General features: G+C 47.9%; 1 protein-coding gene across 1 annotated transcript in view; it reads left to right on the forward strand.

Moving 5' to 3' along the window:
• LGI2 (leucine rich repeat LGI family member 2) overlaps positions 1-19,225 on the forward strand; it is a 28,933-nt gene extending 9,708 nt beyond the window's left edge. The window contains exons 5-8 of the mRNA XM_047857650.1: positions 1,394-1,465; positions 2,407-2,576; positions 8,998-9,162; positions 16,316-19,225. Of these exons, the coding sequence (XP_047713606.1) occupies positions 1,394-1,465; positions 2,407-2,576; positions 8,998-9,162; positions 16,316-17,133 (1,225 nt within the window). The 3' untranslated portion in view covers positions 17,134-19,225. The remainder of the gene's footprint in view (positions 1-1,393; positions 1,466-2,406; positions 2,577-8,997; positions 9,163-16,315) is intronic.
• Positions 19,226-21,150: the final 1,925 nt, after the last annotated feature.

Here is a 21,150-nt window from a genome sequence, read left to right on the forward strand (position 1 = left end):
CACACAAGGCTAATTTCATATATATGTTTTAAAGGGGTTGGTGCTGAATCGCGTACGTGTTTATCATGTATATGTCTTGCTGTTTGCACTCACGTGAATAAAAGAAAACAAAAGAAGGCATCAGTCTCTTGGCTGACTCACGTTAGAGCACGATGCCCTGGGGAGAAGCGCAGGCTCGATGTACATCTTTTCAACACCCAGCATCTTTCTACGTCAACAGCCCAGCACCACGGACATTCATCTTCAGCAGGATGATGACAGGGCACTGCATGATCCTGAATCATCAGAAAAAGCGTTGATGGTAGTCGTTCTTCCTGGAGATGAGGAACAGACTAGGACATTTTAGATCTTCAAAACTAAGAGCAATGCAAAATGCTTTCTGGTCACCCTTCGCTAATGAGAAAAGAAACTGATCACAATCGGTTGCTCCCTAAACACTGTGGTCCATTGAAATTTTATATTATCATGGGGTTAGAGCTGAGAGTCTTTGTGCAAAAGAGTATTTACTGAATCCTTTCTTAGACTCACGAGTAATAGAATTTGCGTAGATGGACTGCAAGGAAACTTCTTGGACAAGACTGTACATCTTTTCTTTGATCATTCTCACCTCAGTGCTTCGTTCATTCATTCACTCACTCACTCAGTAAAGGCTTCCTGAGTACCTACTATGTGCCAGGCACTGCTTGGATGCCGTGATACAGATGTGGACAAACACAATCTCTGCCCTCGTGTTGCTTATGTCTGGGGAGGATACACAGCCAATAAACAGAGAATTAAAATACGTGGTATGCGAAGCGACAGTCGTGCGGTGAAGGTCAACCGAGCAGGGAAGGGAGCTGGTAGAGGTCAGGGAAGTGGTGATCAGTGAGGACAGACCTAAAAGAGATGATGGCGTGATCTGTGTGGGTACCCACAGGAAGATCGTTCAGGCAGATGAATCACAAGTTCAGGGGCCTTGGGGTGGGAGAGTGCCTTATCCATTTGAATAGCAAAGGGGCCAGCGTGGGTGTTCGAGTAGTCAGAGATCCAGTCTCATAGTTAAGTGGGAGTGGGGGTAACTATAGACAATAGTCTTGCATGACATCAAAGGGACTTTGGCTTTTATTCTGAGAAATATAAGATGCCATCCAGCGTTTGACAAATGTATATAAAGAGCTTCTTTTAAAAACAAAGCAAAAAGTACATTGTACTCCAGCATCTATCATGCTGTCTTTGTCTCACAAAACTTATTTCTTTATCTCAGTATCAATGAGCAAAGCCAGAAATTGAGCCATGTTGTGCTGAAGAGGTTTAGAGAGAGCTCTGTTTTAAAGCATTAGCTTTGTTTAAGGGGCTTTGGAGTGACAGGGCCTGAGGATAATAACCACATTAACATATGATTTTCTTATTCTAGTTCTCTGGCCAATAACCACATAAAAGCACTCCCAAGGGATGTCTTCAGTGATTTAGACTCTCTGATTGAACTGTAAGTAAGGAAAATGCTTGTGTCCAAGTTAATCACGTGTCATTGTGTCCAAGTTAATCATGTCTTTAATGCCCCCTCTCCCCCTCACTGCATTTCTTTCATGTTGCAGTCAGAAATTCATGACAGGGGCGCCCAGGTGGCTCCGTCAGTTGAGCATTTGACTCTTCATAGAGGCTCACGTCCTGCATGTGGTCATGAGCTCAAGCCCCTGAAAGGAGCGTGGAGTCCACTTGGGATTCTCTCTTCCTCTGTCTCTCTGTCCCTCCCCCATGCATTTTCCCCCTGTCTGTGTCTCTGTCTCTCTCTCAAAATAAATAAACATTTAAAAAAAAGAAATCAGTGACAAAGAGTGCATGATGGGAAACAATATATAGTTGGTATTGTGTTAGGTCTTGCCATGTTGGAATACACTTAGTATCGTTAGGTCATTGGCAAATTAAGCTCGCCAGGCTTGAGGTTTCCTTTTTCAAGGTAGCGTATCCCTCTGCTGTATCTTCTAGTGTTTGACACTTCTTACCGGACATTATTCCACAAGATCTTAATGTTTCGATTGTGTTCGTGAACGCTACCTTCCTGTAATGTCCTGGCTTTGTGAGAATCTGCATCTGTGGGGGGAGGGGGGAACGTTCTTCTGTCTACCCTCCCCTATTTCCAGCCTGGCATGGTGACCGTTTCAGGAGAGTTTGGAGAAATAGTGGTATGTCAGCTCCGAGAGCTCTCTGTAAGCTACAGTTAAAATCATGGGCACTGAAGATCATTAAGTAAAGTCAGTGATGCGCACAAGAAATAGGATGCATTAAATACAACATTCTTTTAATTTCTCTTTTTTTGGGGGGGCTGTATGAAATAGATCAGGATGTTAAATCATCGTATTCCTGCTGAAGCATTTCAGGCATGTCCATTTCTCCAGGTATGTGTTTGTGTTTTGGTTTGGTTTTTAGAGACTTAAGGGGCAATAAATTTGAATGTGACTGCAAAGCCAAGTGGTTGTATCTGTGGTTGAAGATGACGAATTCCACGGTGTCTGACGTCCTGTGCATCGGTCCCCCCGAATATCAGGAAAAAACGCTAAATGATGTGCCGAGCTTCGACTACGAATGCACAACCACAGGTATTCAGAACCGCTCTCGTGAAAGACTTACTGAGAGGAATCCCTTTGTGTTTCGTTTCTATCATCCACAGGAACCAGAGAAAAGCGGGTGTAAACGTTTTCTATCCAAATTATTTTAGGTGACATTTAAGCGTTCTAAAGGAAATGAACTGATGGGGTCAGGAAAACATCTCAACAGTTCAGGAGGATTTTTTGTTAAGTGCCCTGGCTTGAATTGTGATTCTTTACAAAATTCAAATTTCTCTGAAGGTTTTTTTTTTTTTAAGGGCCAAAGTATGAACTGGCAAGTTGGGCATAAGAACATTTGCAAATGAGGTTTCACGGAAAGTCCGTGCAGAGAGGGCCACGTTCCTGCTGTCTTGATTGACTGTTTTCACTGTTCCCTTGATTGAATAATAGGAAGTTTACTGAACGTGCAGCTAATAAATATGAGACTTTACAGTCCATACATTGCTTTCGTAGTTCCCTGTAAAAAAGAGGTAACTGGCTGAGTTATAACCAATGGCAAAATGGAAATAGAAGTGAACAAGTAGTTATCTAAAGAAAAAACTCACATTGAGGAAAAATGTAAAGGAAGTTTGATTTTGCATTTTTCCAGGACCTGCCTCGGGGTTTCCATTTATACATTTTACAGGTTATGAGATAAAATTAAAATACTAACTGCCTCCAGTGTCACACCTTGTAGAGAGCAGGTGAGTGCCTCCGTATGAAAGGCTTAGGTGGAGTTTTCTCCAGCTTCTGAAGCCAGATTATAAAGGAAAACAGATCAATCCACAGTATGAAACCTGCTTACCAAACTTATAAAAATAAACATTTAGGCTGAGAGTTGATATCTACAAAGCCTCGAGGCATGTCAGTGGGAACAGCAGGAATGAGAACTCAGAAAATAGTTACAGAAACTCAGAGGCAAAAAAAAAACCCTCCAAGAACAAAATGTGACATTTAGGCCAGCCCTACTGCTGCCCTCCAAACAAATAAACAAACAAGAACTCCTAAAGTAAAAACTGTTTCCAGATATCTCTGTAAATAAGGAACTTTACAAGTTCACGTGTTTTTGAAAGAAAACCCCAAGTCTTGTGGGATGCCCTTGTCTTCCGTCGTTGAACAGGAGCCTATTCAGCTGTGTAATTGGCAGGTGCCCTTTGCCAGCTGAGGCCACTAGCAGGTTATTTATTATATCGTAGAGCAGTGCAATAAATCAGAGGTCATAGTCAATGACATTTGCACCAAAAGGTGGCATTCAAGGCCATTTGGTGTGAAATGCCAAACTGCAGCTCACCGGGGCTCCTTTTTGCCTCTTCTCCAGTTTTTCTGGTGAGTTCTCTGAACGCCCAGGTGAAGTGAGCAGCTTTCCCATTGTTCTCTTCACACCTGCCTGAAAACTCTGCCAGTCTCTGGGAGGAATGACATGGGTATCGAGGATCTGGGGACAGGGAATAATTTATATGAGAGAACATCATTTCTGACCTTAGAGCCTTGGGGACGGTTATGGAAATGATCTGGGCTCTGAGAATTGTCATAGGAATAGACGGGGCTTGGAACCAAGGTATCCAGGTCTGGGAACTGGTCCTAAACCCAGAACCCATGATGCAGCATGAGCCCCCTAACACATTTTAGGGCATCCTCTCTCATATATATATTTGCCTTTGCTAAGAAGCTTCCTACTAAGATTTAGATAGTCGGCAGTCCTCCCTGGTAACAGGGAAGTGATGATTCTATCTTTGCTACTGTCTTATCCCTTTGAGACTCATGAACAAATTAGCTTTTGCTCATAGTTTTCTCCATCAAGAAAAAATGGCGGAACCAAGTTGTGGCCACCCCCAGGGATAGTCCCTGCCTTGCGCCTTGTAAGAACTAAGTCAATACATTCTGAGGTGTTTTGTTTTGTTTTGTTTGGGGTTTCTTTGGTTCCTATCTCCTGCTCATATCAAGGCTCATTCTTTGGTGCTTTATTCAAGGCTGGAAGGGAAATGTACAAGGATGATGGCAGATGGAAAGCCAAATCTGAGAGTCCTGGTACTATTATGGCATCCTCACTGCATTTTAGGGAAGAAGCACATCGTCTGAGGGCATTGCTTTTTCTCTTAGCTCAGATTTTCAGGAAAGGAGTAAATTCTTCAGGGGAGGAAGGAGAGGAAGATACTGTTACCATTGTGTTCTGGCACCTGGGTGTAATGAACATGGCAGAACCACCACCGGGCTGTTTCAGCTTCTAGATTAATCACGGTCTTTCCATAACCCTCTGCTTCAAGTCTATTTTTAACCGCCTCAAAAATCCCTGTTACCTATTCATGATTCCCCATGTTAGGAGGAGAATTCACTAAATTCCTTGGAGTGAATTTTGCATCCTAATTGTCCTGTTAGCTTCCCTATTTCTGGGCTGATGAAAAGCAAAGAGAAATAATGCATTAATGTGCAGTTTCTCTCCCAATAGGATCAGCATCATGTATAATTTATTTTCTGCAAGGGCTATAAATAGCTACGTAAAAATCTGTTGATTCCAGTGGGAGCAAGGCCTAAATTGTGAGAATCCCACTGACATCATGAACTCAATCCAATGTGAATGGGAGTGGCAGCACGTTTTGCGGAGAATGCCATCAAGACTTTAACACCAGCAAATTGATGTCATATCAGTATGTGTATTGTTGGAGAGCTTTGCATGACGAATGTGCTTTTGCCGTTCATGAAAGACGAATTAAAATGGGGATGGGAGAAGATCTTAAAATTCCTCGAGCCCGTCCTCCACCCCTACACATAGTCATCAATCATTTTCTTTCAGACATTTCTTCCTTTTCCTTCCTCCTCCTCTTCTGCCTCCTCCTCCTTTTTTTTGGGGGGGGGGTGTTGCGTAGGTAAGGGGGAGAAGGGCTCTCCTATTAAGAATTAGATTTATAATTGCAATGATTTAACAGTCTGTGTGGTGCCAGATAGTCAGCATATAGAAAATATTATGAAACCAATGTTTTGGGAAAACAAATGAAAATAGAACCGTTAAAAAGCTAGATTTGTAAAATGCTGTCTAATTTTGGCAGCTCTCTTTCTCTCTGGGATTTTTTTAATGAAAAACGGAAACTTTTGGGTCTGCCCTTTGAACAGCCTGCGTTTTTCAGCGAATGCTGGTGTTTCTGAGACTCGGGGGTGCAGGTGGGGGACGCGGGTTACGGGCAGGGCAGGAGTGTTTGGAGCCTTCGGGGCTTACGTTAGCAGAAGGCGGCCGAGAAGCTGGATGTGTCTGCCTCGTAATGGAGAGCATGGCACGGTATTCTTGGAGCCCTTTTCTGGAGCAGATGGTAACTGCTGCCACTTCCCTTTTTCCAGTCATCTACAGGTTGAGTTTTGTGTGCCTTTCCTGTTTGCTGCAGCGATGCTGCTATCTGGGGCGGGGGTGGGGGGTGGGGGGGTGGGGGGGTGGGGCTAGCAGCCATTGTCATTCTTCCTGCGGGTTCCAGGGTCACTGTTACACAGTATATGAGGCGCGCCCACAGCTACTATGTAAAACTCCCCAGGGCTCACTCTGTAGGAGGCTCCGTGCTCACACTTAGGCTCTCTTAGTCTCTACAGCAACTTCATGAAATAGGTGTTACCCTCCTTTTACTGATGCGGACCCTGAGGCTCAGGTTTCTTGCTCCAGGTCACAGAGCTACAAAGACAGGCAAGAACCTAAAGCCTCAGTTCGTCCGGATGCTCCACTCCGGATGAGGGCATCCACTGCTGACACTTGTCCCCACTCTCCGTCGGCCGCTTCTTGCCGTCAGGGTGCAAAGGCGGCCTCCTTTCTGATTCTGCCCCTTCTCCCTGCACCTGTGTGCATCACACGATGACCCCCGACTTCTTCCCCACACAGTTTTCAGAACAGGCCATGGGGCGGGCAAGGCCAGCCCTCCCACACTTCTAAGCCAGGGAAGCATTTATTATGCACCTCCCTTCACTCAGAATGGGGATAAGGACACCTCCAAAAGTTAATAGGTATTGCGCACTCACTTTGTGGTACGCAGAACTCTAAGTGAGTATGAATGATAACATACAATGAGGAGGTTAAATAACTTCCCCAAGGTCACTCAGCAAGGCCGTGGAGTCACAGCTCTGCCATGTTATCTTAGACGCCATTAAAATGGACACTTCCTCAAGATACAGCCCAGTGGGGGCTAGGACAGAGGAGGTAGACTGTCCTTTCCCAGACCTCGATTCCGTGTTGACGAAGCACCTACTATGTGCCGAGCCCTGAGATGGGCCTTTCTACCGACACTATCAGTGTGTCCCTGCCATCAAGCTTGGCAGGTAAGAATCCCTGCCCCCGTATTGCACATAAGGAAACTGAGGCCTTGTAGGGGCAAGCACACAGCCCAGAGTCTCAAATGCGGGAAGTGGATTCAGGGGGTCTGACTCCAAGCCCTCGTCCCTGTGCCTCCTGCTGCCCTCGCTGCCTCAGCCCTGCCCCCGTCTCCCCCGCCCCTGTTACCTGCTCTTCTCAGCCCTGCTCCACTCTTCCCACCTCAACACTCGCTCAGCTCAGCGTCTCTCCCTTCCTCTCCTGCCTCTGCCCCGTCTGCACTTCCTGCCTTTGCTCACTGTTGAGTGGCCTACCCCCTTACAGCCTTTCTCATTTGACCTCTTTCAAGAGGCTTCCGAGTCAGAGTTATTTCTGAAGTGGCTGCCGTAGGCTTGTGCCGTGGGAGGTTCCCGGGAGGGTCGGTCCCAGGCCTGACCTCACAAAGCCCTTGGCTCAGGAGGCACAGGACACTGGCTGTGTGGCCACGGCCAGGCGCCTGCCCTCTCTGAGCTTCAGCGTCTGGCCTTGTAAAATGGCCCGGGGCTGTAAGATCTTCCCCATTTCTCCACATCCAACGCCGAAGTCGCTATGCTGGAGATTCAGTCATCGTGGAGAATAAGATTTAAACGGCAGTGCCTAATATGAATCCAGTGAGTTAGGAAAGAGTCCTGGGTATTGGCGCCAGGAAGGCTTTGCAGAAGAGTTGGGGCTTGTGCAGGCGGGGCTAAGGATGGGTGGGGAGGAGATGGTCAACGCCAGGGTTTTCTCATAGGAAAGACTTCCCTTAGCCAGACGTCCACCATCTTTTTACCAGGGTGCATTTAGCCTGCCAGGAAGCAGCGCACATTGAAACATCTCTAGCAGAAGAAATCACTTACCTTAAACTTTATTAGTGTTTTGGTGTTTGTTTGTTTTTAAATTTCTTCTTCGTTTCTTCTCTGGCTTCCCCACACGCTCACTGTCCTTGTGTCCTGGGGCAAACTCACCCCGTTCCTTGGGAAACTTGTACATCCTTACCAAGATAACACAATGAGTCAGTGGTAGCTCAGGGGAGCAGAAGGGATGAGGAGTGTTAGCGCTAAATGTAAGAATAGAACACGTGGTCAAAGAGGACAGTTCCGTGTGGCTTGAAAATCTAACAGATCTGTAGTAATTGCTCGTTGAGCTGCAGAACACTGTCCGGATCTCAGGCATGGCCACTTCTTACGGCGCCGAGTCCAGTAACTGGTGAACACACTGCTTAACTTCCCTGCACTGTGGGCTTTGTAAATTTCTGACACTGTATCAGAGCCTTTGGTGTGGTTTCCGAAACTGCAGTGTGCCCTTTGGGCAGTTTACTTTAAAAAAAATTTTTTTAATGTTTATTTTATTTTTGAGAGAGAGCAACAGAGCATGAGCAGGGGAGGGGCATAGAGAGAGGGAGACACAGAATCTGAAGCAGGCTCCAGGCTCTGAGCTGTCAGCACAACCCACTGCGGGGCTCGAACTCATGAACCATGAGATCATGACTGAGCAGAAGTCAGACACTTAACCGACTGAGCCGCCCAGGAGGCCCTGGGGAGTTTACTTTTGGTTTTGAACCTGGAGTGGGGGTGTTTCCCCCCAGGAGTAAGGCAGAGCGTGGGAATATAACAGGGTTATACACAATCGCCTTGGCAGGTAAGCTTGAAAAACTCCACACAAACAAAATGAAACTGGTTTTTTGCTACCAGGCAGGTCCAAGAAGGCTTAGAAAGACAGCATTTCCCAAACCGGTGTGACCACTGCAGCTCTCTTCCCGGAGTAATTTGCATGATCATTTCTGGAATGTTGCTATGGGGGGGGGGGGGGTGGGTCTTTTGTGGTTTTGAAAGCCAGGTCTCACCGAAATTTGTGTAAAACTTTGAGATCCTGTAGCCAAACGGTGAGCTATTTGTCTCAGAGAAGAGAATGTAGAAGCTGTGCATTCGTCATCCTGTACAAGGCAGAGAAGCCTTCTGGAATCTCCCAGAATGAAGCACGCTGTGATGTGTGTGTTGCTTCTCTGCGGTCCTCCCTCCTTCCTGGTCCTCTTCACGTCCAATGATGGAAAAGGGTAGAAGGGTGATGGTGGATGATAATTCCCACAAGGGATCTCATAGAGACTTTTTTTTTTTAACTACCCATTCCCAGATTTTGTCGTTCATCAGACTTTGCCTTACCAGTCGGTTTCAGTGGATACATTCAACTCCAAGAACGACGTGTACGTGGCCATCGCTCAGCCCAGCATGGAGAACTGCATGGTGCTGGAGTGGGACCATATCGAAATGAACTTCCGGAGCTATGACAATATCACAGGTATGTTGTGGCTTTGGTCAATGTATCGCCCTGGTTTCGTTGTGGCTGGTGGGCGAAGAAGCATTCTGTCCTCCCCAGGAAGGAAAAGCTGGGCTCTCTGACTTGGTGAGAGTCGGGGAACACATTCCAGCCCGCCCTCGTCTCTCTGATTCTTTCTCGACTTGGTCAGTTATTGGTGAGAACAGAAACTTAGGGTGGTGGTCTTATTTATTGCTGCTGATTCTTTCCAAAGGGAGAGGTGATGGGTCGCGTGTTGCGGGAGGGATTTTCCGGTCGTGGTGAGAAGTCACCAGAGAATCCCTTAATCCTGATCACTTGTGGCAGCCTAAGACTTCAACAGCTTTTCAGCAGCCCAGTGATACCTTTGACTTTGGTTAAGCTGATCGTTAACGAATATGCTAACACGCACGTTCTCACATCCGTGCACATCCGTGCATGCACACGCATGCCCACACTTGCCAGATCCTGGTGGCCACTGCTTCCTTCTCACAAATACAAACACAGTAAGAATAAATGGCTGTCTAAATTCGTGCCTTTGGGTTGAGACCTAGTTAATGCCTCTTTCAACGCTGTCAGGAACCCATTGTCTTAGCGCTGCTAAAAACGGGCTACTTGCTTTGTAAATAGTGGGTAAAGTCAAAATCATCTTTTAGAGACGTCTTGTTTATCAAGTGCAATCTGATAATAACACTGACTTTATAAACAGCACCACGGTGGCCTGTTACCCTGTGAGAGGCTTGCCCTTAGTGGTTCCCGATTTGGAGTTAGAGCAGTGTTTTGCTGCTGCAGCCAGAGAAGCGTATCAGGTAGAAATTCCAGATTAGGAGACTCCTAGGAATCTCTCGGGTGCAGCGAGGTTTTGCAGCAGGTGCAGGGGGTGTAGGGAGGCGGAGAGAGTGCCGTTTCCCCCCTCCAAGAACAGAGACGCTAATGAGCCTAATTTCTGCAGCACTGAGAGGTCTGTGAGACACGCGAGCACCTCCGTAAGCTCACAAGATGCCACGTCAGATGAGCCTCTGCTGTTGGGCCACCTGGCTTCCTAGTGCTGAGTTCACAATCCCGAGAACAGCCCCTCTGGCTTCAAGTGCACACTCAGCACAGAGCACTGCAGGTGAACCGAGGAACCCAGAGTCCATGTTCGAGGCAAAAAGGAGGTGGAGGGGTGGGGGCTGCTATCCACATGCTTTTTGCTTCCCTCTTTTTGCAGACTTGGAGGATAGGTGAGGGATGAGAGCTGGCCCCGTGCTTTGTGCAGGGGGTTCCACACCAGGGCTTGTTGCCAAGGCTGGTCGCGGGCCCGTGAGGTGCCAGGCGCTGGTGTATCTCATTGGAAGCTGGCTGCAGCCCCTTGAGGTATTAGTGCGGGTTGCCTGCCCGCAGGGGGAGGACCAAAGCCCCTTTCAATAGAGAGGCGGTGGACAGATGATAAAGAGCTCAGGTTTTGAAAACGGATGCACGTGGCTTGTACTCCTGACCCCGCCAGGTACTAAGAAGTGGCTGTGGCTTCTGAGGCTCAGTTTCCTCATCTGTAAAACGGGCAACACAGATACTTTACACGGATGTTTGTGCGGATTCAAAGAGTGCCAGGCACAGAGCAAGCAGCTCTCAGTGCCAGCTTCCTTCTCACACCTTTGCAGACAAAGAGAGCAGGGCTCAGGCATGTTGAATCACGTTGGGGGCAGAGCTCAGGGCCTGTCAATGATGCATCTCACCCCTTTCCTCTCTCAGGTTGACCTGGGTAAGAAGGGACAGCACGGCCCTCCACTTGCCCTGCTGACAGTCTGCAGCTGGTTGCATCCCGACAATCGTCAAGTTATTCGTTCATTCATTCATTCATTCATTTGTCCGCAATGATTTCTTGAGCACTTACTCTGAGCTGGGCATGATGTAGGTGCTGGGGCCACAGCAGTGAACAGGCCAGATTTATACCTCCACCCCCAACGGGTTTGTACTGTAATGGGAGCGAGAGATAAAAAGAAAAGCAAATAATTATGATGCAGATAACACAGCAGATGGCAACACACTGAGAAGGGAAAGGAAGGTGGGGATGGAAGTTTTGAAGAACCGGCCATGGGAGGGTTGACGTTTTAGACTGGTAAAAGCCTCGTGGAGAAGATGGGTGGGACATGAGGGGTTGGTCCATGTGGACAGTGTGGGGAGGAAGCATTCCAGAGGCCACAGCAAGTGCAAAGGTCCGGAGGCAGGAGGGTACCTTTCCTGCTGGGGTCATCCGGGGGGCCATTCTGGCCTGAACAAAATGATCCAGAGGGAAAGCTGCCGCAGACAAGGACAGGTCAGAGGAACCTAACAGGTCAGAGGAAGGACTTGGGTTTTTAATCTGAGTGCACAGCTTCGTGCAGAGGTCGGCAGGGCTGTCCAGGATGAGGCAGGTGCCCGGCACAGGGGGCTGGGCTGTGAGTGGCCTGTGGCAGGGACAGGGGACCAAGGTAGAAGCAGAGAGACTGGTTGAGAAGCTGTTGCAGGAATCCGAGCAGGTGCTGATGGCCTGGGTCGGGGCGTGGGTTGGGGCAGCGGTGGGTGGGAAGCATTCAGTGAGGTCGGAGTGGGTGTGGCCAAGGTGAGAGCCAAGGTGGGGCCTTTTTAGTTTCTGGGGACTCCTCAGCCCCTCGCTCTCAATCTAATGAGCGGTGGGCAGCCGCACACAAAGCCCACCTACAGCCTCTTCACAGCCAAGCCTGAGAAACGGGTTACAACAGTGAGGTAGTTAAACTTGTGAGCTCCAACATCAGGCAGGTTTTCGAAGAAACTGGCTCCAGATCTTTCCAGCTAGTGACCTTGGCAAAGTTAGTTTCGTTCCAAGAGCCCCTTTCATCGTCGGATTGGACCCGCGAGAATTGACTGGGGCCCGGGGCAGACGGGCACGTAGTAGGTCCTCAGCGAATATTGGTTTTGTCACCTGGGGATAAAAAAAGGGGCAGCCCTCCTCCCCCCTTCCAGAGCCTAATTCTTTCACTTCAGCTAAAACTCCTCCATAACTTTCATCAGCATAGGAAAGGAGGGGCCAGCGTAGAATGACCGAGGGAGCAGGGGAAGAGGGTGATTCCAGAAACAGCCTGGATCCCTCGGTGCAGGAAGGAGTGTGGTTCCCTGAGCACGGCCTGGCGTGAAGGAGAGCCCTAAGTGCTCATGCGCCGGGCACATGACAAATATACTTGCTGTGGCCTCTGGAATGCTTCCTCCCACCACCCTGCAGCCGCTTGCCTTGAACGAGACCAAGGGAAACACAGGCCCGTTTTCCCCTCACGGGCCATGCGTGTCATTTATCATCTTGTTTGATCACGGAGTGATCCCAGAGTCTGCGAGGGCTGGGCACGGTCTCCTCAATCCATGCCTGGCCAGATGGGGGCCCTGAGGACTGGGAGGGGCACCTGCGTCCCCCTGTGCAGATCGTGATGAGCATGCGCGGGAGGGATGGCTTCAGCCATGGATCTGCTGCTGCTGGGAGGAAAAGGAAACCCACTGTAACGCTCACCCCAAGATTTCACACTTTACGTCTCCTTTTTTTCTCTACATCTCTTCTCAGCTCTCCTGTCTGGTTTATTTTGTTTGCCTTTTGATTTCTAGGCTCTACTCTCTCCCCTACGCTAACACACACACACACACACACACACACACACGCACGGTGATTTCTGCCTCTACTCACAGTTCTATAGGCTAAAAGTGTTCGCCTGGACAGAGGTGTTCTGGAACATCTCCAAGAAAGGAATTCTTTCTGTCTCTCTCACAGCGCCCCGCAGCTGAGACAGACTGGCAGGCCTGTGGGACACTTCTGGGTCGCAGGGACCTCCATAGGTAGGCCTCTCAGGAAGGGGAGCAGGAGTACGCACTCTGTTGGTGTTGTCAGGGTGGAGTCAGGCGGCTTCCGAAGAGCAGTTCAGTTGTTTAAATCCAGAAGCCTTGAAAGCGTGCCCAACGTTGGGGCGCCTGGGTGGCTCAGTCGGTTAAGCGTCCGACTTCAGCCAGGTCACGATCTCGCGGTCCGTGAGTTCGAGCCCCGCGTCGGGCTCTGGGCTGATGGCTCGGAGCCTGGAGCCTGTTTCCGATTCTGTGTCTCCCTGTCTCTCTGCCCCTCCCCCGTTCATGCTCTGTCTCTCTCTGTCCCCAAAATAAATAAACGTTGAAAAAAAAAATTAAAAAAAAAAAAAAGCGTGCCCAACGTTTAGCACGGCAATGCCTGCGTTTAAGAATACTGCCAGATGGTTTTCAAAAAAGACTACAAGGAAGCATGTTACGTACAGTAATGAAAAACTAGAAATAACTGCAATGTCCAACAATAGGGGATTTGTTAAAAATAGGATACACCCATGCGATGGAATACCATATAATATTAAAGCTTCAAGTTCTAGAAGGTGCAATAACAGGGGAAAACGTTTACATCATAGCGGTCGAGTGGAAAAAAAGTAGACTATAAAAAGCCCACGTATCCTATAAGCCCAAATTCATTTTTAGTTTTAATTAAAAAAAAAATGTTTGAACCCACATTTATGTTTTTAAGTTTATTTATTTATTTTGAGTGAGAGAGAGAGGGAGTGTGAGTTGGGGAGGGGCAGAGCGAGAGGGAGAGAGAGAGAATCCAAGCAGGTTCTGCCCTGTAAGTGCAGAGCCTGGTGCGGGGCTCAAACCCATCAACTGTGAGGTCATGACCTGAGCTGAGATCAAGAGTCAGTTGCTCAACCGACTGAGCCACCCAGGTGCCCCGGAGCCGAAATTTATTTTTAAATTTGAATTTGGGTATGTGCATAGATTAACGATTAAAGAAATTTATCAAGATACGAAGTGTTATTTCAGCATTTGCAGTACGAGTGATGTTGGTTTTCCTCTTTGTGCTTTTGGTATGTTGGTAGTGGTAGTGGTAGTTGAGTGTAGACTCGAGCCAGACTACCTGGATTTAGGTCCCCGGCTCTATCACATACTCGCTGTGTGGCCTTGTATAAGTTACTTAACTTCTCTGTGCCTCACTTTTCCCCTTATAAAATGGGGATGATGATGATGATAATACTGGTCTCATAAGGTTGTTGTAAGCATGAAATGAATAAATACATGTAAAGTACTTAGTATAGTGCCTGCTCAATAGTACACACTTTTTAATAGTTACCTGTTATTTTCAAAATTTGCTTTGATGAACATTGAAAACTTTTATACTCAGGGGGAAAAAGGAATAATTAGTTTGAAACGGAGGAAAGGGACCAGGAAAAGTAAATATCCCTCAAAAATCCACCCACCGTCTGCCCCCAAAGTGGATACTAAGGACAGAAATTGGATAATTATCCTTGTAATTTACAGACCAAATTCACTTTGGCCCAAATTGCCTAGAAAATTAGGGGAAAGAAATGACTTTTAATCAGATGACCTAGATGGATGTGAGTGGTCCTATGGCTTGCTGGCTGGAGGGAGGAGCTTGGGAGAAGGCTCGGGGGTCTGGGTGGGGGAGAAAATGGTAGGAGGTGGTCCGGACAGGAGAGGTCCCCTTTTGCAGCAGAGTTCTGGCTTTGTGCTGCCTGAGCTAGATCATTCAGGTCAGTGATCATTCTGCAGGTGTTTTTGCAGTGCCTGCTATGGGCGACTTTAAAGGGGTTACATCTTTTGATTATCGAGACCCTGTATTCAATAATCCAGTAACGATAGCTACTAATCACTGGCCACTTCCTGTTTATGGGTGCTCTGTTCTAACAACACCAACCATGAATTTCTCATTTAGTCTTTACTAACCCTGTCGGGTCAGGGGTAATAGCATCCTCATTTTCCAGACGAGGAGCCTGAGCACAGAGAGTCAACGGGCACAAGGTCAGAAAGCTTACACGTGCTGCATTTCACATCCTGGGCCACCTGCTTAGAGCCACCGGGTTTAACACTGTTCCGCCAGCATTCAGCTTCCTTTGGCTCTAGAAATCAGAAGAGGCCAAGTGTCTTTAAAGAGTTCTCGTGACAGTCCTTTCCTCGTGTCTCTGAGACCTGACTCCTACCTTTTTATCCTCCCTCCCCAACTCCCCATTTGTTTCATCCTGCTCTATGGAGTTGGGGAGTACGTTTTTTGAATAGCACGAAGACAGTTCATTTGGTGTTTGTGGTTTTCCTGAATCGAACTCCTGCCTCGAAAGACACCAGGTGATCAGCACTTATTTCTGTGGAGACACATATATATTTTTTTAAGTCTAAAAAATTTTTTTAACTGGAAGCGCCTGGGTGGCTCAGTCGGTTAAGCGTCTGACTTTGGCTCAGGTCATGATTTTGCGGTCGTGAGTTCGAGCCCCGCGTCGGGCTCTGTGCTGACAGCTCAGAGCCTGGAGCCTGTTTCAGATCTGTGTCTCCCTCTCTCTCTGACCCTCCCCCGTTCATGCTCTGTCTCTCTCTCTGTCTCAAAAATAAATAAACGTTAAAAAAATTTTTTTTTTAATTTTTTTAACTGTGGGAAAATATGCATTAACATAAAACTGACCATCTTAACCACTTTTACGTGTATCGTTCAGTAGCATTAAGTGCCGCTCACCATGCTGGTTAGACAATCTCTGGAACTCTTTCCATCTTGAAAAAACTAAAACTCTGTGTCCATTAAACACTAACCCCCCTCTCTCCCCTCTTTCTCAGCCCCTGGCCGCCACCGTCCTATTTTCTGTCTCTAGGAGTCTGACTACTTTAGGGATCTCATATAAGTAGAATCATAGGTTATTTATCTTTTTGTGACTGTCTTTATTTCACTTAGGATAATGCCCTCAACAGTCATCCATATTGTCATGTGTCGTGTGTCAGAATTTCCTTCCTTTTTAAGGTGGAACAGTGTTCTATTGTGTGTACGTACTACAATTTGGTTATCCATTCATCCATCAGTGGACGCTTGGGTTGCTTCTGGCTTTTGGCTGTTGTGAATAACGCGGCTATGAACACGGTTGTGCAAATCTCTTAGGGACCTCGCTCTGGACCCAGAAGTGAAATTGCTGGGTCCCATGGTAATTCTGTGTTCAGTGTTTTGAGAAACCGCCACACCGTTCTCCACGTCGGCTGTCCGGTTTTCCGTTCCTTCCATTTCTTTACATCTCTCCCCCCATTTTGCAGTTCACAAGGGCCCCATTTTCGCTGCGGAGGAGCGTTTTTAACCGCGCTGCCCTAATCCCCTCTCGTTTCTCTCGGGGCACAGGTCAGTCCATTGTGGGCTGCAAGGCCATCCTCATTGACGACCAGGTTTTCGTGGTGGTGGCCCAGCTCTTCGGCGGCTCCCACATTTACAAATACGACGAGAGCTGGACCAAGTTTGTCAAATTCCAAGACATCGAAGTCTCCCGCATTTCCAAGCCCAACGACATCGAGTTGTTTCAGATCGAGGACGAGACGTTCTTCGTCATCGCAGACAGCTCGAAAGCTGGGCTGTCCACAGTGTATAAATGGAACAGCAAAGGATTCTACTCCTACCAGTCTCTGCACGAGTGGTTCAGGGACACGGATGCGGAGTTTGTGGACATAGACGGGAAATCGCATCTGATTCTGTCCAGCCGCTCCCAGGTCCCCATCATCCTCCAGTGGAATAAAAGCTCTAAGAAGTTTGTCCCCCACAGTGATATCCCCAACATGGAGGACGTACTGGCCGTGAAAAGCTTTAGAATGCAGAATGCCCTCTACCTTTCCCTCACCCGCTTCATCGGGGACTCCAGGGTCATGAAGTGGAATAGTAAGCGGTTTGTGGAGATCCAGGCTCTTCCATCCCGGGGGGCCATGACCCTGCAGCCCTTTTCTTTTAAAGATAACCACTACCTGGCCCTGGGGAGTGACTATACGTTCTCCCAGATATACCAGTGGGATAAGGAAAAGCAGCTATTCACAAAATTTAAGGAGATTTATGTGCAAGCGCCTCGTTCCTTCACGGCTGTCTCCACCGACAGGAGAGATTTCTTTTTTGCATCCAGTTTCAAAGGGAAAACAAAGATTTTTGAACATATAGTCGTTGACTTAAGTTTGTGAAGGTGTGATTGGCGAATTTGAAAGACACGTAGCCCTGGCTCTCACAGGAGAGCGACCAAGAAGCAAATACAAAAAGAAGCCAAGTTCAGAGCTCTGAAATTAAAACCGCACTGGGGGAATAGTTAGAAGTTTTCAAAATTTTAGAACTCACATTTTAATCAGGGATTGCGTTTATTGGCTAATTGCATGACGTGTCCGTTCTCCCATTTAAAAAGACATCTTAAAGCCTGTTGTCACTGAGAAAACAGTACAGCATTAGCTCTTAACCATCTAGGACAGTAATGTGCTTTTTTTTTTTTTTTTTTTTAATGAGGAAGGATTAATGGATAAGATGGGATAGCTCTTATAACGAAATAAACAAACAAACAAACAAAGACCAAACTATGGGCCCTTCTCATTCCATTTTAGCAATCCTTTTGGTAAGAACTCTTAAAGGCAAAGTCAGCTGAAAAGATTTGCTGATGATTCGTTTAAAAATCTGGTAACACTCAGCAATGCTATTTTGAGCCATTTCAGTTTCCTGAATCCCCCTTAATAGCAGAACGTTGGCTATTTCATTGGCTCGCGTAGACGCACATCATGGGTGTGTTAACAAAATAATGTTGGACGTTGCTTCCTTTACCACAAAGAGAATACTCTGCTGATGCATATCTAGGCCCAGCGCGGGCTGTAGGCCCGTGAGTGAGACAAAGGCATTTCCCCTCTTCCTTGTGGTTCAAAGCCGGCCCCCGGGGCGGCCAGAGCAATACCGCTTGTTAGATGCTCTCCGTGACCCAGCTGCTTCCCTGAACCCATTCTTTTGAGTTTGTGGGTAACCAGCAGACAGGCCAAAGACTGAATGGTGCTTTTCATCCCATCCTTCAAAGCAATAGAACAGGTATTTCCGCCTGATGAGCATTTGGTAGAATTTCTGAAGCAAGATTTTATGGAATCAAAAGAGGACTTTTCACAAGTCTCGATGGACTTTGAAAACCTAGAGGTGGCCCTTTGATCTGTGCCTGGCTTTGCCCTCTGGGCAACTTACTCTTAGAAATCACTGAGTACCAACCTGCCAGCTGCCCACCTCCCTACTCATACGATGTCCCGCTTTGTTGATTTGCTAATGTTGCTGCTGCAAGTACAGCCCTCCCAGAGAGGCTGAGGCACCAGATGGCAGCACCCAGGGTGCTCATGACGCTAATGCCCCTTCCTGTCCCGGGAGCGTAGCACAGGAAAGCCCCCTGGGGCTCAGACGCTGACATGGGGCCATGTACTGGCAGGGGCTCATCCCCAGTAGGCTGAGGGTCTCAGGCCGATCAGCAGGGACCGGCTTTGCAGCCAGACACACGGAGCCCCACACACCAGGTCTGCACCCAGGGGGCCGGAGCACCTATGTCAAAATGGGCTTCTCTGGTGTGGATTACTGGGAAGCCCATGGGCCCTGGTTTTGTGGAAGGTTCCCAGAGCATGCGCTGCCCGATTAGCTTGGTTCTCTTCAGAGGATGTGAAGTGGATTTGGGGAGTGGCTCTGAAAGAGCAACTCGACCACGTCTCTTGTCGCCCTGAAGTCAGCACAATCATACTGTACTGCAGTGTTATTTTTTCACGATTGTTTGCCAAGTCACGAGTAGGTAGATGTTTTGCTACAAATGTGAATGCGTTGTTGTTTCTGGTGTTTAAGCAATGCAGATGAAGGCAATAAATAGCATCGGTGTTGCAACAGCACTCCTGGGTCCATTCTGGGACTGCAGGCTGAGGGCTTTCAGCCTAGGACACCGGGGGTTTTAATGAAGGAGGTCAGCCGCACACGGCAGATTGCTGCTTGAAACTTTCCTACTAAGCACCAACCCCACAGGAGAAAAGTGGTTTGTTTTCATTCTTTTTAAGTGCAAAGTCACTCTTCCGCATGCGTTCTTTTGCCTTCCTGGTTTACTCGAATTGACTACAGATGCCCCGATCCCCACATCGGAGGCCGAAAGTGGGGCAGCTCTGGCATTTCTCCGGCGGTGAGGAGGGGCAAACAATTCTTTCTGGCACATGGAACCTTCCGACAAGCCCAGGCGGAAACACAGGCACTTGGCAAACAACGTAGGGGACATTCAGACAGACGGTCCCCGCGTTTGTGCCAGGTCGAGATGACGCTCCCGATTGCCGCCGCTTGTGGAGAAGGCAGTCGGGACACCTCTTCCCAGGGCTGCCTCTCCCGAGCAAGGCACCAGCTTCCCAGCTACGGGGCGGGGAGAGGGGCTCTTGCTGAGTCCAGGTGAGACGCTGGCGGGTGGAAGGCAGGTTGAGGGAACTGGGGGCTGGGTGAAGGCGAGAGGGTGGGCAATCCCCGCAGCCACAACCAGCTTCTCTTCTCTTTTCCTTCTGACAAAATGAGACCAGATCAGAGTCTGCAGCCTACAAGAGTCTCCGTGCTGAGGGAGCAGCTATTTGTTCTGGCCGACTTGCTGAAGGAGCATAGATGTTCTTGGTGCAAGTCGGTGGAAGCTTTGCTTCATTAATCCCACTGCTCCCTCTCAGGCATCCCTTGAGTTTTAAACAATTTCTGCAAGAAGCTTTTTTTTCCCTCAGTAATAACGTAAGACGAGAAAAACAAACCAACAACACCAGAAACCCAAAGCAGAGAGATACGTGGGACCGTCCCCTGTGAAGATCGTTCTAGGCGGGGCTGTTCTTGTCCATGCCTTCCCATCCCCCATTGGTTCCCATCTTGTCAGCTTGTTTCTTCTTTACAGTCTCTGTGGCTAGGCTGAGTCCCTCCAGGTGGCCAAGTGACCACGCCACACAGCCTTAAAGCATGGGATCAGGAACAGATCTCTCATGAAGACTAAAAACAAGCCTTAGGTGCGAATGGCTCTGTGTCCTCGGGCAGAGGATAATAAGACCGCCCTGCATTTCAGCAAAGCTTTATATGTTTTCAGTGTGCATCTGTGTCCAGCTCATTTGTTTAATAAATAGTTCTTCAGCTCATTGGCGGGCAGGATGCTCATTTCAGAGGGAAGGAAGTAGGTGCAAAAATCAAAGTCAGTTGCCTGCTCAAGGTTATCCAGTAGTGAGTGGCCGAGGCGGAGGTTCCCCCCTCAACAGCAGGCTTTGTGTTTTCTTTGTGACAGTCTGACATGCCTTCCAAATAAAGACTTTTTATCGTGATTCAGAATATAGCAGCACCTTGAGATAACATTTTAAAAATATAGCAAAATATGCACAGCCAGAAGGAGAATAATGCTGAATAGACACCATTTAATCAACTGGTCCATTTAACAATTCAACGCTACGGAACTGCTATTACATGCAAGGCCCCACTCTTGAAAGTCTTCCAGAAGTTTCCGATAATTGTCCCTTCTCAAGAGGGTTTCTAGCTGGCACGGCTGCTTCTCTACCCTCTCTTCCCCTCCCTCCACGGCTCCGGTGGGGATGTTGAGGTCGAGACACATTTGGTTCTTGTCACAATGTCCACAAGATACACAAGAAGAATTCTATGAGGGAAAAACTAAAAACTCAAAGGCACGAGTGATGATGAATTGCTCCGGGTCATAATCAGCCTTCGGGGAGCATGCTGGAAATGCCGGTGTTGCATTTTTCTTCCCCGTGGAGTGAGAGGCTGTGTATTTTTAGGAAAGAAATCAGCGTGGGATGCTGGAGGTTTGGTTGCCAGGAACACTCACGATGGAAATTTCTCTGACCGGGGGTAGAATGAAAGAGAGATGAAGGTCTGCAGGAGGGGAGTCTATTTGCATATGCCTTTAGCAGGCTTCCTGATTCTTCTACAGAGGTATCAGCCTCTCACTCGTAGTTTTGGAAGAGAGTTCTTTCATTAGGCACTGGCCAAAGATTCCGTTAAAGAGAGAGCCCTGGAGTGGAGTGCGGAAGTCTAATTGTTGACGCAGTGAGTAAGGTGGTCCGGACTTGGGACAATCTAAAGGGAATGGGCAGAAAAGCAGGGCTGATGTCTGTGGAGGAAACTCTTTGGGGAAAGTAGAAATAAGATGGAAGGAAAAAGGTCATCACGGTTTTCTTTGCCTCAGCCAGGCA

The sequence above is a fragment of the Prionailurus viverrinus genome, chromosome B1 (genome assembly GCF_022837055.1).
Source record: "Prionailurus viverrinus isolate Anna chromosome B1, UM_Priviv_1.0, whole genome shotgun sequence".
NCBI lineage: Eukaryota > Metazoa > Chordata > Mammalia > Carnivora > Felidae > Prionailurus > Prionailurus viverrinus.